Here is a 14,771-nt window from a genome sequence, read left to right on the forward strand (position 1 = left end):
CCTTTGTTGGGGTTCATGCTTGGACCAGCTGGCACAGGACATCTGCGCTGTGGGGTCTCAACCGCCAGCATGGCTTCAGACATGCCACAGTAACACAACCGAACAGCCATCTTTCCTGAAGCACATTTTTTGTTTGATGTCGGTAATGGAATCCCAGTTTTGGCTTACATGGGAGTAACAGAAGTAATAAACAAATATGAAGATTCAGAATTTCCTCAGATTTAAACATGTTACAATTAACAACTTGTCGCTGCCAGCATCTGCGCACGTGCCTGACGGACATCTTCTGAGTCCCCAGAGAACAAAACCCAAGGGACAAAAATCAGAAAGGACTTAGACACTGACAAGGACAAGAAAAACCACACCAGCAGATACCCAGCTTCAAGGTTCTTAAATTCAGATTCCCTTGCCAATGAAATAATGCAACACTGTGCATTACAAAACAGAAATTTCAAGACCACTTTTTCAATCAGAATTGTACTTCAACCAAATCCTGCTTTGTGAGTCTGTTTAACTCGGTAAATCAAGAGCATCCCTGAGTTCTGATCACTTCACTTCTTAACTTTCTACATGTTTTCCTTCTCTGTTCCATAGGTACTGTCATGGGAAATAGACGCCTAGGAGCATTCACTATGGTTTAACGGCACAGAGAAAAGTTCAGAGATTTCATGGGTCTAAAATTTTAGCTCAACCATTTGACATAAATTGTTTCTCATCGTTATTTCAGATTTAGCAAGGGACCCTCCTTCTCTTCCTTAAAAGAAGTGAGGCAAAAATACTTCATCGTGGTACCCAACTTAAATTCTAAAGAGGCAGCAAAACGTCAGGAATATAAATATTTTGGAGGCCCAGTATTTTGCTGTACATTCTACGTATTTCAGTGGCAGATGTTTTGCAGTGAATTATTTGCTTAATACATTTTAAAAACAGAGACAGGAGTCCTAAATACTTACCATTGCTAACCATGCGTCTAGCTACTTCCCAAAGGACCAGCCCAAAAGCCCAGATGTCGACCCTTTTGTAAGAGTCGAAGCAGTCTGCCTGGATGGTTTCGTCCAAGACTTCTGGAGCCATATAGCGTTTGGTACCCACACGGGGATTGTTCCCCACATCCAACTGATTCGTGCTTTGGGAGTGCATAACCGCAAGGCCTGAGCGACAGAAAGAAACACAGTTAAATTCCCTTCAAAACTACACATTTAAAATCGAATGTGAGCAGTGACACCCACCAGACAGTTTCTTAAAAGGAAGGAACTGAGAGTCCAACCGTCCAAAGATCAACTGGGTCAGCTCCAAACCTGCTGTCAAAAACAGCCACTGTGTCCATAGACTTAGACCAATTATCTCCTAAGGGATTACCATTAAGCATGTTATTGCACTGTTGTAAAACGTTATTATAGGAACTGAGTGTTTTGCAGCCACTGGATGTCACCGGCGCTCTAGGCACATATATGCAGAAGGCCAGGCATCTGTTACTTAGAAGAAAACAATTTTACCCAGCATTCAAATTTATTTATAGAACTTTTGGGTAGGCGGTTATAACCAAACCGTGGGGAAGAGAAGAAAAACACTGCATGACGGATATACACAAGTTAAAAAAAATAAAGCTGAAAAATAAAACCCACCATATTTGTAGTAGCTTGAAAAATAAACATCCTCAAAGTGAATCTAGAATGAGTCAGTCAAAACCACTCTACCTGGTTTCTACTAATTACCAAACATTTAAGCAAAGAACATTATGTGAGGGACTAAATTACTGTAAATTTGGAAACACACAAAGTACTCATCTTGCCATGGTAAACAGAGAGCACTGCAAATTGAACAGCAACAGGTGCATGACATAACTAAGCAATAGGGAAGAAACAGACTGTGATTTCCTCAACAACTCTTGCAAGAAGGACATATACTGTTCACATTTAACATGATTTTATTTTAGATGAAACTTAAGAAGCTTTTACTTCAGTCCCACAAAGCACTAACCTATCTACAATACAGATTGTATTTCACAGTAACACAACCTGGAAAACTCTCTCCTGCAATTTAAATGCCCTTCAGGTAATTTCAGGTTGCTAAGAAAATGCTCGTATCTTTCTAGAAAGATACCATTCTATTTTTATTTTTTTTTAATCCTCAATAGGTACTTATTATTATTATACATACGTATGTATATTTAATCTTCCACACTGGAAACAGAGGTTAGAAAAAGAGTTCCCGGCAAACTCTGAACATGTCAAGACTCTGGAGAACTTAATCGTTAAAAATCATAATGCTCCATCCAAATTGGGCAAAACAGATCCAATAAACTGACAGGTCAAAGGTTTAGGGCTGAGGGATGCAAGTCAGCATCCTGTACGCTACAAACTAAGAAAGTGTTGCAATAAGGTCAGGGGACAACCATGTTGTAATCAGGTTCTCATCACGGTGGCATCCATGCTGCTTACAAGAGCTAGGAAGCAGATATTGCACTGCTTCATTTTCCTTTCACCTCAGGAGATGTCAATGCACATTTAAATCAAGGGAGCTCTTGAAAGATAAATCTCTGGGGGGGGGGGATTGTCAGGGGTACGTATTAAACCACATTGTTTTCAGGATGCCAAACGAATCACCTTTAGCATACCGGAATATCTTCCAGGAACAGAAATTGAGCAAATGCATTTTGTTAGCATTCCTCGTGCTTTCCTTACAAATACGATACAAATACTAGAGCTTGCTTCAACCTGATGTTCATGACTCTAGGGGGGAAAGCGAGGGTGGAGTGGAAGGAGGGAGTAAGAAGAGGGTTGAGTTTATTTTTCTTTTTATACAAGCTTTATTCTGCCATTTCTCAACTAAGACCTGTTACCACACACATTTGCTTTACAAGCAGAATTAACTAACTACAGGGCAGAACTTTTCCAGGTCTATCAGTGGCCACAGATTGAAGTGAGGTTGACATCTATCCTTGGACTTTATCACAGTTTCTGTTTAGCTAGGACATACCTGACACAGACAATTTTGTAACTGCAGCTCTGGATACTTGGGGTGCTGTTCGAGATGCTAGCACCCAGCACGCTTGCTGAAGGACAAGCAAAGCAGCCGATTCACAAAGCTCTTGCATTTACTGCCAGCCAGAAGGACTAAGACTGAATGGCAGCAAACACCGAGCTCCAGAAGTGGAGCATCTGAACTGCAGACAAAACTCATACTCCAAACAATAGACATATGTCAAAGCAATTTTATTCCTCAGTTTTCCAAACCAACACATTCTTATAGTGGGTACATTGCAAATCCAGAACCTGGGGTGACTGACAGAACCAAGTCCAGCTTAGCTCTGGGCAGCTGTAGCGAAACTTTATCTGCTCTAATCAGTCTTTAAGCATGATTTTTTTTACATAGCCCATTTGTTGATACAGAAGAGAAGACCACCGGAGAAGGAAAAAAAAGACAAAGCTATAGAGGAAAAAAGGGCATGAATATATCCCAGAAGCAAGAAAAACCTTCGATAAATCTTCTCCTTACATATAAGTAACAAAGACTGCATCACAAGAGCATACATTAAGTTTTCAAGTTTAAAAAAAATAGATATTTTATCATAAAAACTAAAACAGGAAACATTTATGGCTGTGCTATCCCAGAAAATCTCTCATATTTCTGAGGCTTCTAGATAAATGTAGTAGGAGGGCTACAAAGATGATCAGAGGGCTGGAGCACCTCTCCTATGGAAAAAGGCTGAGAAGGCTGAGAGAGCTGGGGCTGTTCAGCCTGGAGAAGAGAAGGCTCTGGGGTGACCTCACTGCAGCCTTTCAGTACTTAAAGGGATGTTACAAAAAAGATGGAGAAGGACTCTTTACTTGGGTAGATAATGGTAGGACAAGGGGGAATGGGCTTAAACTAAAAGAGGATAGATATAGACTAGACATTAGGAGGAAATTCTTCACTGTACGGGTAGCAAGACACCGGAGCCGGAGCAGGTTGCCCACAGAAGCTGTGGATGCCCCATCCCTGGAGGGTTCAAGGCCGGGCTGGATGGGGCCCTGGGCAACCTGATCTAGGGGGTGGCGTCCCTGCCTATGGCAGGGGGTTGGAGGTAGATAATCTTTAATGTCCCTTCCAACCCGAGCTATTCTATGGTTTCACATGATCAGTGTGGTGATAATCAACGCCAGTATGCTCTAGCCTCTTCTCAAGTGTGAATTATGAACTAAAAGCCAGTCTGTGAAGTTTTGCATTTTTCAACATACGGCTCCATATTTTTTAATTATTATTTTTTATTTATTTATTTTTTAACTTACTATTCCCTCTGCAAATTTAGATAGGCCAGCCCTCTGTGGCCCAGGTGTGTGGCTTTTATGTATTTCCTGGGTGTACCTCATGACCCACAGGAATTATGCACTGGAATTATCAAAATCCCACTTACTAATACACTTCTCATCTAGCCAGTGACTTCCCTGTACTATTATTCTATTATTCTACCACTATCTTCTCCCATGCGTTTACAAAATAAGTTTTGGCAGACAACCCCCCCCCCCCCCCAATATGAACACACTTGCAACTCGTTCTCAGCATCCTACCAGCTAAAAGCCTAAAACCAGCTGGTCAAGGGGAATTCAGTTCTGGACTCCGTGAATTACCTTGGAAAAGGCTCTAGCTAGACGGATGTCAGTAAGACGTACAGAGCTTGGAACAGTGAGTGCACGATTCTTAGACATGAAGCAGGAGGACATGTACTTCAGAAGCAAAGTGAACCCTAACAACTGCTACCTGCAGAAACCTATGAATGGCATTCAGCAACAAAAACCCCAAGAACAAGTCAAAAACAACGGAATTATTTCTGAACTCAGACACTGTACTGAGCCTCTTCAGTAGTGGCAGCAGCAGAGCAGCATCTCTAAGTTGTAAGTGCCATCTAGCGGCTGTTATAGTCCTGCAGGGTAACATCAGAAAATCTTAAGGTTATTTTAAGGTTACTTCAAGGCTTTTCAGGTTGGAGTTATCTAATATATTTATATTTATAATTATATTACTGCAGGAACACAGAGTATATTAGCACTGAAATGAACTCACCTAAATCTGCTATGCAGCACTGTCCATTTTTCTTGACGAGGATATTTTTGCTCTTCAAGTCCCGATGAGAAATGGCAGGCTTCCCCTGGGTTCCAAATATCTCAATGTGCAAATGTGCAAGACCGCTAGCTATGGACAGTACTATTCGCAGGCAGCTGACCGTGTCCAGGGTAGTGAGCTGCAGGTAGTCATACAGAGACCCCATTTCATGGTAGTGGGTAATTAACCACAGCTGGGTACTAGAGTTTCTGGAAGTCATATCAGATGCAATAAAACCTAAAATAAATAAATAAATAAATGAAGGAGAGAGGAAGAAAAAAGATGACAGAGCTCCTTCAAGACTCTCCTGAGAAAAGAATCAATACCACTATGCCTCTCCTGTAATTTAAAACTTAATTTAATTAAAACTTGTCCTCCATCATACTGCACTGAAAACAGACTGCAGGTTATTACCATGATCGAAAAAAGAGATTATTTATTCTGGAACTTTAACTCAAGCCTACACACAAGAATATCCATATCCTATTTTTTTTTCAGACAGTCACACCAAACAATTACTTGCCAGGACCACATACTTGAAAAAAGGTTTTAAAATATATTTGTTTTTTTTTTTTGTTGTTGTTTATTTCTACTCTCCCCCCTTCTCTTCCCTTCCAAAGGACTTGGCAGGTTTAGCTTCCAGTTAAAGAAACCACCAGGTAGTAGCACATCTGCTGTTGTCCACTCAACAGGATTACACTGCAAAGCAGCAATAAAATTTCATTTCTTATTCGAGGACAAGTAGCAGCCAGTGTAAGCTTCTGAGAAAAGGTTTAGAAGTGTTTTCATGTAAGCTTCAGATCTCAGACAGACAATATATGTTGTACCAGCTTCACATTTACATTCAAGGTGAGTCTCTGGAGCACTTCAACAATCAGCCTTCGCATGTCAGAAGCTTACTGTCCCTACAGGAAATGTCACACCCTTCAAATCAAACAGATTGAAGAAAGCACATCTCACCACAGCAACAACTTCCACTCCAGTGATCTGATTGTTTAAAAGGCCACACAGGGATGGCTGCAGCCTGACCTCTGAGGCTGCTCCAGCCTCCAAATGCCTGATCTCCTTAACTGCACACCGGCCCACAACGGAGCCGCAGAATACAGAGCGGCAGATGGCTAAGGAGAGCTTGGCAGCGCCAGGAGATTAGCCTACCAAAAATAGCAGGAGCAGCAGCTCTACTTCAAACCGGTGCGCACGTTACTTCCGCAGTGAAGTAAGGCAGCGCACCTTTACACATCACAGCCGTATCTCAGTGATTTTCTAGAAAGGAAGAAAGGAATTTCTTTTGTGAGCCCATGAACCTCAGCACTGTCTTAAAACTGAACCTAATATTCAGGCGCAGCTCCCTTCCTGTTACCTCTGAATTTGAGTAGGCACGCTGTTGGTCTCAACATCTTTAGCTGGGAAGCAGCCGAAGTTTTACTCTCAAGACAGAGAAACAAATCATGTTTATTAAAAGCCCACATATGACATTTGTCAGAAAGAACACCCACTACTTTCTCTCCTAGAAGTCAGATTTCTCCACAATGCGACACTTTTGTAATCTGCGATATTGTTTAATATTGCATCTAAAAAAATTCTATAAAATAGCCAACAAATTTGACAGTTATCAAGAAAGACTGAACACAAACAGAGGAACATGGGAAGTGCGTAACGTAATTTCAGCCAAGTTAGTTGCTCTCTGGGGAAGGAAAGTTCAATAACTCACATTTCAGGAGACCACTAAATTATTTTTGTAGTGACAAAGGAATTGCTTCAGGAACCAGAGAAACATCTAGCAGGGCAAGCTACAGAGCCAAGGAATATTCTCAGTCAGGAAACAAGAAAAAGGAGCCCAAGTAAAACTGACTGAACTAAGACAAATTGTGAGTGAGGTAAAGCCAGTAAATAGAAGACAAGGTGTTACTTTTATTTGTAAGTGTGGCACACCAAAGAAGGCCGTCTCTACCAGGAATCAAAACGGCTATTTAAGTTTCAGCCACAGTTCACACAACAAAAGCAGCCCTTTTCTAAGCTCTTGGAACTGAGCACACAAGGTACGAAGGATGCGGATTAAAAATCATCACATGTTATCTTGTTTCCTTGCAAATATATATTGAAGTTTAAACTTCAATTACAGTTTAAATTAAACACCAACGACGACTTACCAGTTTGACCCAATCTCTGAGCAGAACAGTTACATTAAACAGAGAATAATGAATTCATACCACAGTTTATTCAGGCACAAGGAAAAAGATTCAAATATTTAAGTCTCCTTGTAAACTCCTGCCCACTCTTTCTCCCGGTTAAACTAAAGTTACAACAAAATCAGATCCACTAGAACTTTTCCACCTACATACTGCACAACACCCTACTTTGCCATTTTGCTACCCCACAACAAGAGCTGCAAGGCTGAATTCTTAGCATGAGGGTCTGTGGCACCTCCCTTCATCTCTATATCCTATGCTGCCAACAATGAACCGATCTCGTTGATCATCTCTTGCAAGACTATTTCTGCAGAAGAACAATGAATCATGGCTGCTGAGACACTTCCTCGTTATGGGACTCAGATTTTAGCACCTTCCTGGAAGTTTCCCCCCTTAAAAAATTTCCTTCAACCATTTAATGCAAATACAGGAGTCAACTCCTGAAGACTGCGAGGTATGTGACAAATTTGCAGTACTTTACAAGTTAACTGTTCAGTTATATCACCTTTATGAGCAACATAAATATGGTTGTTCTACTCACCTAAAATGTTTTCATGCCGCAGCAATACAGTGTTGTACAATTCAGTTTCCCTGAACCAGGATTTTTCATCCCTAGAAGAGAAGATCTTCACAGCAACATTTTCTCCTTGCCACTGACCCCTCCAGACTTCGCCATAACGTCCCTTTCCTGGTCAGTAAAAATACACAGTAATTAACAGTTGTAATAACTTTGTATTCGTTACCGTCCTTTGTCTTCTATAATATTAACGGGACAATATGTAAAGACTTATGCCATTAAACCCAAACAAGTTTCTAACAAGCATGAGCTTGCTGTCAGTATGCATAAATACTTAGGCACACGCACACACACGGAAAATATCGTGTGTGTTATTTGTAGCACAGCTGAATAAGGCCACAGGACACAGCTAAAATTTTATTTTCTCTACAACCCAACATAATTGTCTGTTTGCCTCTAAAATTTTCCACAATGCATTCTGTGCAATAATTCCTTTTCTGCTTTGTCTAGAAAGAAAATAGCAGTTCACATACAATTCCCTGAAGCCAGGTTACCTCAGCCTCATGATGCTGAAAACAGCCAATAAGTTTATACAAATATACCAAGGAATTCTGAAGTCAGGAGGACAGAAGAAACGCATACACACACACACCACAGACCATAACCAAAACATCAGTCAGGCGGGGATCAGTACACACTGTCTGCACGCCAAGCAAATAGTTTAAAATAATATATGAAAGTATTAAATGCCCATCAGCAAAGCAGCATCCCAGAGCAGGCACAATGGAAAAGTTTCTGGTCGTCATCATCTTCATGGCAGCTGGAATACAACAGCCTGAGCGTTCACATGCAGTGCGTTCTGTTGGATTTGACAACTATAAACACCCAAATTCTGCCCATCATCGCTGTGCCATTCAGCGTTCCTTAAAGGCTCATATCAATAAGCAGCAGATAAAACCAAATGAACAGAGATACCCATCACTTGATGTCTCAATGCTGTCAACCCAGAAGAGAATTCCTGCACAGGCACTTTTATCTCCTCCTGCTATATAGGCTAAAACACGTGGTCTCTGGAAATATCGCCAGCCTGAGTTACCTCAGGAGCAGGCATAATTCCAAGGAGAGACAGGCAGACACACACACCTCCATACTGCAGGCTAGATACCTCTTAATTAAGATAATCGTACATATCACATTCTACAGTTTCTGATGAGGAGAAGTTACACAACCACCCAGGATTTAATGCAAGTGTGAACATGTGTGCCTGCTCACTACATACCAGGAGCCAGAAGCAAAGAGACACTGGCAAAACGTAGACCAAGTCTCTACAGACTCACCACAATTCAGTCACTGTAGTCTCAGGCTTAATTTAAGACCCTGACAAGTTCAAACTTCTAGTGACTTACAATAACATCTTAAATGCTTCCAAGTTCAAGTCACTGAAGAAGCAGCATAAAACGTTTAAAATGTGGTGGTTTTTTTCCCCACCTAAAAGAATCAATCATCATCACACCTCCTCCATCTCTCTTGCACCAGTACAGCATCAAGGCTCAATGTCGCTGCCACGGGACACCTTTGACCCAAGTGCTTCCTAAAATTACTAAGTTCAATTTTAACACCATTCAATTAATACATACATGCTGAAGAAAAATGTAATAGACCCTTAAAGTTAATACTAAAGTTCTGCAAAAAAAGTAGACTCAAAAGAGTTTTAGGGAAGAATTACTAGGAATTTATTCATTCTTAATTAAAAAGAGATGAGAAGAAGCTGCGCTCTTTTGGGAGGGACAGAACAGCAACAATACACCATTGCACACTCCCAAAGCAACGCTGCAGAGCAAGTAAGCTACAGAACATATCAGAAAGACAGATATTTTGAGATTAATATTTGACAGTCTCAAAGTCCTTTTGAAACCACTGTTAAGAGTGGAAGGCTGCAGCAAGGAGTATCAGAGACAAGCCAACTCTGTAGCCTGCGTAAAATGAGGGTTTGGTCCCGTGGCTCTAGGATCCTTGCAGGAACTGAAAGTCAGGGCCCCCTGGTGAAGTCAGGATGGTGAAAACTGCCTTTTCCTTGACTCCCTGTTGTCAGAACATTCACAAAGGAGTACAAGACTCCCATGGTAATGCCTTCTTCAGCCTGAGAAGACTTAAACCCACATCGTTTATGTTCCAATTCTAATCACACATTTTCAAAATGCTATTTTAGCTACGTTGCTTGGTACTTCAACTCCAGATCCAAAGTCCAAATGATGTTTTTCCAGTTCTAAAGCTAATTGAACACCATTTAATGATTCAAAAGCGTTTGACACTTTCAGACTACAAATGGATCTTACTTTTCTTAAGTTATGGTTTATATAGCTTATAAAGTGCCCAAACATGCCTGGTTTGTGTTTTCCAGACAAAACTTACTGAACAAATCTCATTTTTTTCCATATAAAGCACAGATTATATTTGCCACTCTCTTCTGCATAGATCTGAAAGGATTTTTTTCACCCCACTTACCAAAAAGAAATATATCCTGTAAGCTGAAGCATGAAAAGTTTCACGTTATACACACAACTGAGAAAATGGTAATTAGGATGCAAGATAATTTTCTACCTGCATTTGTTACCAAGACTCAGCACTAGACACGAACAAGACTTCTACTAACCTACACACTCTACAAGTGTGATCTGGCGAGCCACCGTTCTTTGCACCAAGAAAGGAAGTCCAGAACCACTGCCAGATGTGCAGGAATGGTCCAATAAATCCTGTTCAAAAGGAAAATCAGAAGATGGAAAACAGGGTAGATCATGTTGTAATTTAAATATACAAAGGTAAACCTCTTCACAGGACAGGTTAAGTCAAAGCTTATTGGTATCTCAATGTCTCTGGTGACACTATTTGGCCACTCAGGACCAAGATATACTGTTGCCACCACTGTAAAGATGGGCAGAGAACACTCTTTGCAAGGTTTTACCATCAGAGGGACCATACCCTGCACAAAAAAGAAGAGAAGGGGACCTACAACTTATGCATAACCAGTTTCTCTTGGAAATCTTATGGACAACACAGCAAGGAACAGCAAACAAATAAAGCCCTGTCTCATTCTCAGATTTCTTATGTCTCTATCTTATTTTGCATTACAGCACAATTTCTTTCCAAACAAGCTTAGTTTGTTTTAAGAAGAATTAAATAACATTTACTGCCTGTGAACCTGGAAGCTCACTTGCAGTGTACAAGCTATCCCCTATTAGGAGATTCTGCTCACACTTTTTTCAGCACTTTGTCCTTTCACTTAGCTTATGACGATCTCTTGACTCTGTATGTCACTTATCCGCCAAAGAAAAACAGCATTTGCTTTTGAATGTTCATGCAGACTTCTCCCATTCTTCCAGTTCCCTGTGGTTTCTCCCTATTAAAGAGGACTAGAAAGGCACAGCACCACAAACGTGCTTTTACTAATCAGAGCTCAGGTCATGTCCCAGCCCTACTGATCTGGGGCATCGGGGATTCTCAAAGTCTGCTTTATGCATCCCTGTGAATAGACATGCGTTGGAAAGCCACTGAGAACTTTTAACTTTTTTACTAAAAAAACAACCAAACAAAAACCCCTGCCACAGCTAGAAGTTCAGAACCGAAACGTGCAATATGACTTGCTTCTTCCATGCCTTTGTAACATCTGGCCCGCAAGCATACACTGGAGCTCAGCTTCCTGCTTGGTTGAAGCACTTGGGCAGGGAGGGCAAGCTTCAGTTTTTAAGCACACATTTAAGGCCGCTGCCTCTAAGAGGCTGAAGGTTTGTCCAACCATTTTGCTCACCCTCAACCAGAGGGCAGCAAAAAGCTTCCACGCTGGAGCTGCTCCGCCAGGTGGTGGCACCCAGCACCCAAAACTGAAACCCTCCCGGAGGAGAGCTGTCCTCTTCGCTCGCTCCTCACTCTGCCGCCTGCCCGGTACCATTACGCTTTCCTAACGGCCTCCTCAGCTCAGCTGCCAGGCACGCGCCCCTCCCTCCTCGCACATGAACTAGCTTTTTAAAATCTAAAGTTTCTGAAGTGGCTCAAAAGAGAGAACTCCAAGCGTGCCTGTGGCACTACAGCAGTTCCTCTGATAAATTTCAAGTCCCCTGCAAACTAAAATTTCTTTTAAAAAAACATAATTCAAGTAGTTTATTGTAATTCTCCTTCATTAAAACAGCTGAACCACAGCAGATGAATACACCCTCAAAAAAACTCATCCTGTAGTAGATAAATCGTGGAAGATTTATCATTAATTTATCAATTAAATCATCATTTATCACTAAATCATTAGGAAGAAATTCTTCGCTCAGAGGGCGGTGAGGCCCTGGAGCAGGTTGCCCACAGAGGCTGTGGATGCCCCATCCCTGGAGGGTTCGAGGCCAGGCTGGATGGGGCCCTGGGCAACCTGGTCTAGTGGGTGGTGTCCCTGCCATGGCAGGGGGTTGGAACTGGGTGATCTTCACGGTCCCTTCCAACCCGAGCCCTTCTGTGATTCTATGGAACGTTTTGGCCCACACTATTCAGGATTTGACATAGCTACGAACAACTGAGAACAGTTTTGAAATGAACAAGGTGATGGGACTATTACCTGCATCACCTACACAAGACATGCAACTGATATCCCAGAAAACCTTTCATGACTTCTTATGAGTTTTATCACTTTCTGGTATTTTTAGTGCATGGAAACCAGACTTTAAGGTGTAAGCTCAAAAAATATGAAAAAGATTCTGATTGAATGTTAAAATATTATTAACCTTTTAAGTGCTAATACCGAGCTACTTTTATAGCTGGACTTATGTACTAGTTCAAAACATCAATAAGTGGGTGCCCTGTAGTACTGGACTTTTTCTTTAAAAACAAAAATAGGATAGAAACGCATAAGCATAATCAACTGTAATATTCCCAGCAAACTGCACTACGAGGCTTCAGCTAGATCCAGTGAAATCCCATTTCTCTTAACAATTTTTTAATGAGTGCTCAAGAGAAAGATCATTTAAGAGTGACTGGAGACCGTTATTTTGCTTTCTAATATGAACATTTTCCTTCCTGCTTGTATCAGAAAGAGACAAAAACTTATCTACAACAATGACTGTAAAAACAAGATTTCAGGAGGCCCCCACTCTTTCCATTCTCCATTAGGAAGCTTAGGGCTGTATTCATTACACTATGGAGACTAATCCTACACGTAAACGAACCTGATGTGTAACAAAACTAGAGATTTAAAGCACACAATGGAGAAGAAAAATCTTGACCAAAGACTTAGATGATGTTTAGATGAACATTTACAGACAAGGAACTATCAATTTTTTATTTTTTTTAAACACATCAACACCCAAGAGGCACAGCAGTGATACTACAATCATAAAGCTACAAGGGTTTGATAGCTGTGAACAAAACTGCTCTATTAAACAAAACAACTTACAGTTAGCAACTTTTCCTATTTCTTTTGAAAGGAATTTGATTTATTCTTCCCAGGCTTTAATCACTGTTTTCAAGGAACATTAAATGAGAAGTGTGAAAGGCCTGCAAATGGAGTGGAAATGGCCTTGCACTGATAAGAGAGCCAGTAAAAGCTGGAAGTCAGTGCTTAAAGACAGAATCAGTTGTACGCATGCCTGGTTTGTGGTGAACACATCAAAACTGACTGTTTTAAAACAGAGAATCAAGCCTTTGGGACTAAATAAAGAGAGCCAAAGACATTTTAAAAATTGCCAAGTATAGCTGATATATGGCCAACCTGAAGCAGAACAGCAGGGCAGTAGCATGAAGCTGCTGCAGTTTACAGCGTACTCGATCCTGCAGTTATCAGGGTGGCCACTGTAAGGTCCCTACAGACCAGTATCTTATCTCTGATCATACCCCAAAGCAACGTCCTTTCATTACAGTACTAGTCACGGAGTGAACTGGGTGATTAGATACATCATAAAATCACAGAATGGTTTGGGTTGGAAGGGACGTCAAAGCCCACCCAGTGCCATCCCCTGCCATGGGCAGGGACCTCCCAACAGCCCAGGCTGCCCAAATCCCATCCAGCCTGGCTTTGGGCACCATCAGGGCTGGGACAGCCTCAGCTCCTCTGGGCAGCCTGTGCCAGTGCATAATCACCCTCTGAGTAAAGAATTTCTTCCTAACACCTAATCTAAACCCACCCTCTTTTAGTTTAAAGCCGTTACCCCTTGTCCTATCACCACACTCCCTGACAGAGTCCCTCTCCATATGGAGAAGTACATAGGGACTTTGGGGTATTTGAGTGTTAGGCTATTGTAAGTGAATTAGAAGCAAGTGTGGGAGCACTGTAACATACATGAGATACTTTCCTCTAATGCCCTTCCAACCTCCAAGCACATTAATATCAGGGACAGGACCCCCTCTGCTGGATTTTTGGGGGCTTCTTTTGGTGGTTAGTTTTCTGTCTTAGGTGATCAGCAACATACAGTCTTCTCATCTTGTTTCGTTGAATGTATACAGACCTGCAGCATTCTAGAAAAATCTTCGGTCCAATGGAACTCCTTGCCAGTTACCAGTTTGTCACACCACCTTCTACATTTTTATCCTTGCTTATTTTGATGTCTCCCCCCATCATTATACTGCAGAAAGTGGAAAATTAATTCCTATCCATCTTCTGCAGTGCATCTCTCCATACTACACCCTTTCAGAAGAACCAGGTCCTTCCTGGATGAAACGCTGGTTTACTTGCTCCCTACGCAGACTATTTCAGAAATGCATACTGGGGTCATCCAGATGACTGGGAGTCTGACTACTATCAGTTTTAACTTACTCTTCCTCAAAAAAGAATTTTACCTGCTCCAGTGGTATCCCTTACTGACCGTCTCAGATGTATTTGTCAGGACGTACTATCCTGTGATGAAAGCAATTCTTCTAGCTCTTATTCACAGCAGTATTTTCTAGAAACATCTCTGCCCCAAAAACAGAAACGCAACAAAGTTTCCAGCTCCCCAGAATAGATTTTTTTTAGT

The 14,771-nt window shown here is 41.4% G+C and overlaps 1 protein-coding gene across 4 annotated transcripts in view; it reads right to left on the reverse strand.

Moving 5' to 3' along the window:
• Positions 1–14,771, reverse strand: part of ACVR1 (activin A receptor type 1) — a 76,019-nt gene that overhangs the window by 11,684 nt on the left and 49,564 nt on the right. For all 4 annotated transcript variants that reach the window (XM_066999903.1, XM_066999902.1, XM_066999904.1 and 1 more), the window contains exons 5-8: positions 10,442–10,541; positions 7,813–7,959; positions 5,044–5,319; positions 954–1,151 (exon numbers count right to left, since the gene is read on the reverse strand). In XM_066999903.1, the coding sequence (XP_066856004.1) occupies positions 954–1,151; positions 5,044–5,319; positions 7,813–7,959; positions 10,442–10,541 (721 nt within the window). The remainder of the gene's footprint in view (positions 1–953; positions 1,152–5,043; positions 5,320–7,812; positions 7,960–10,441; positions 10,542–14,771) is intronic.

The sequence above is a fragment of the Anser cygnoides genome, chromosome 6, assembly GCF_040182565.1.
Source record: "Anser cygnoides isolate HZ-2024a breed goose chromosome 6, Taihu_goose_T2T_genome, whole genome shotgun sequence".
NCBI lineage: Eukaryota > Metazoa > Chordata > Aves > Anseriformes > Anatidae > Anser > Anser cygnoides.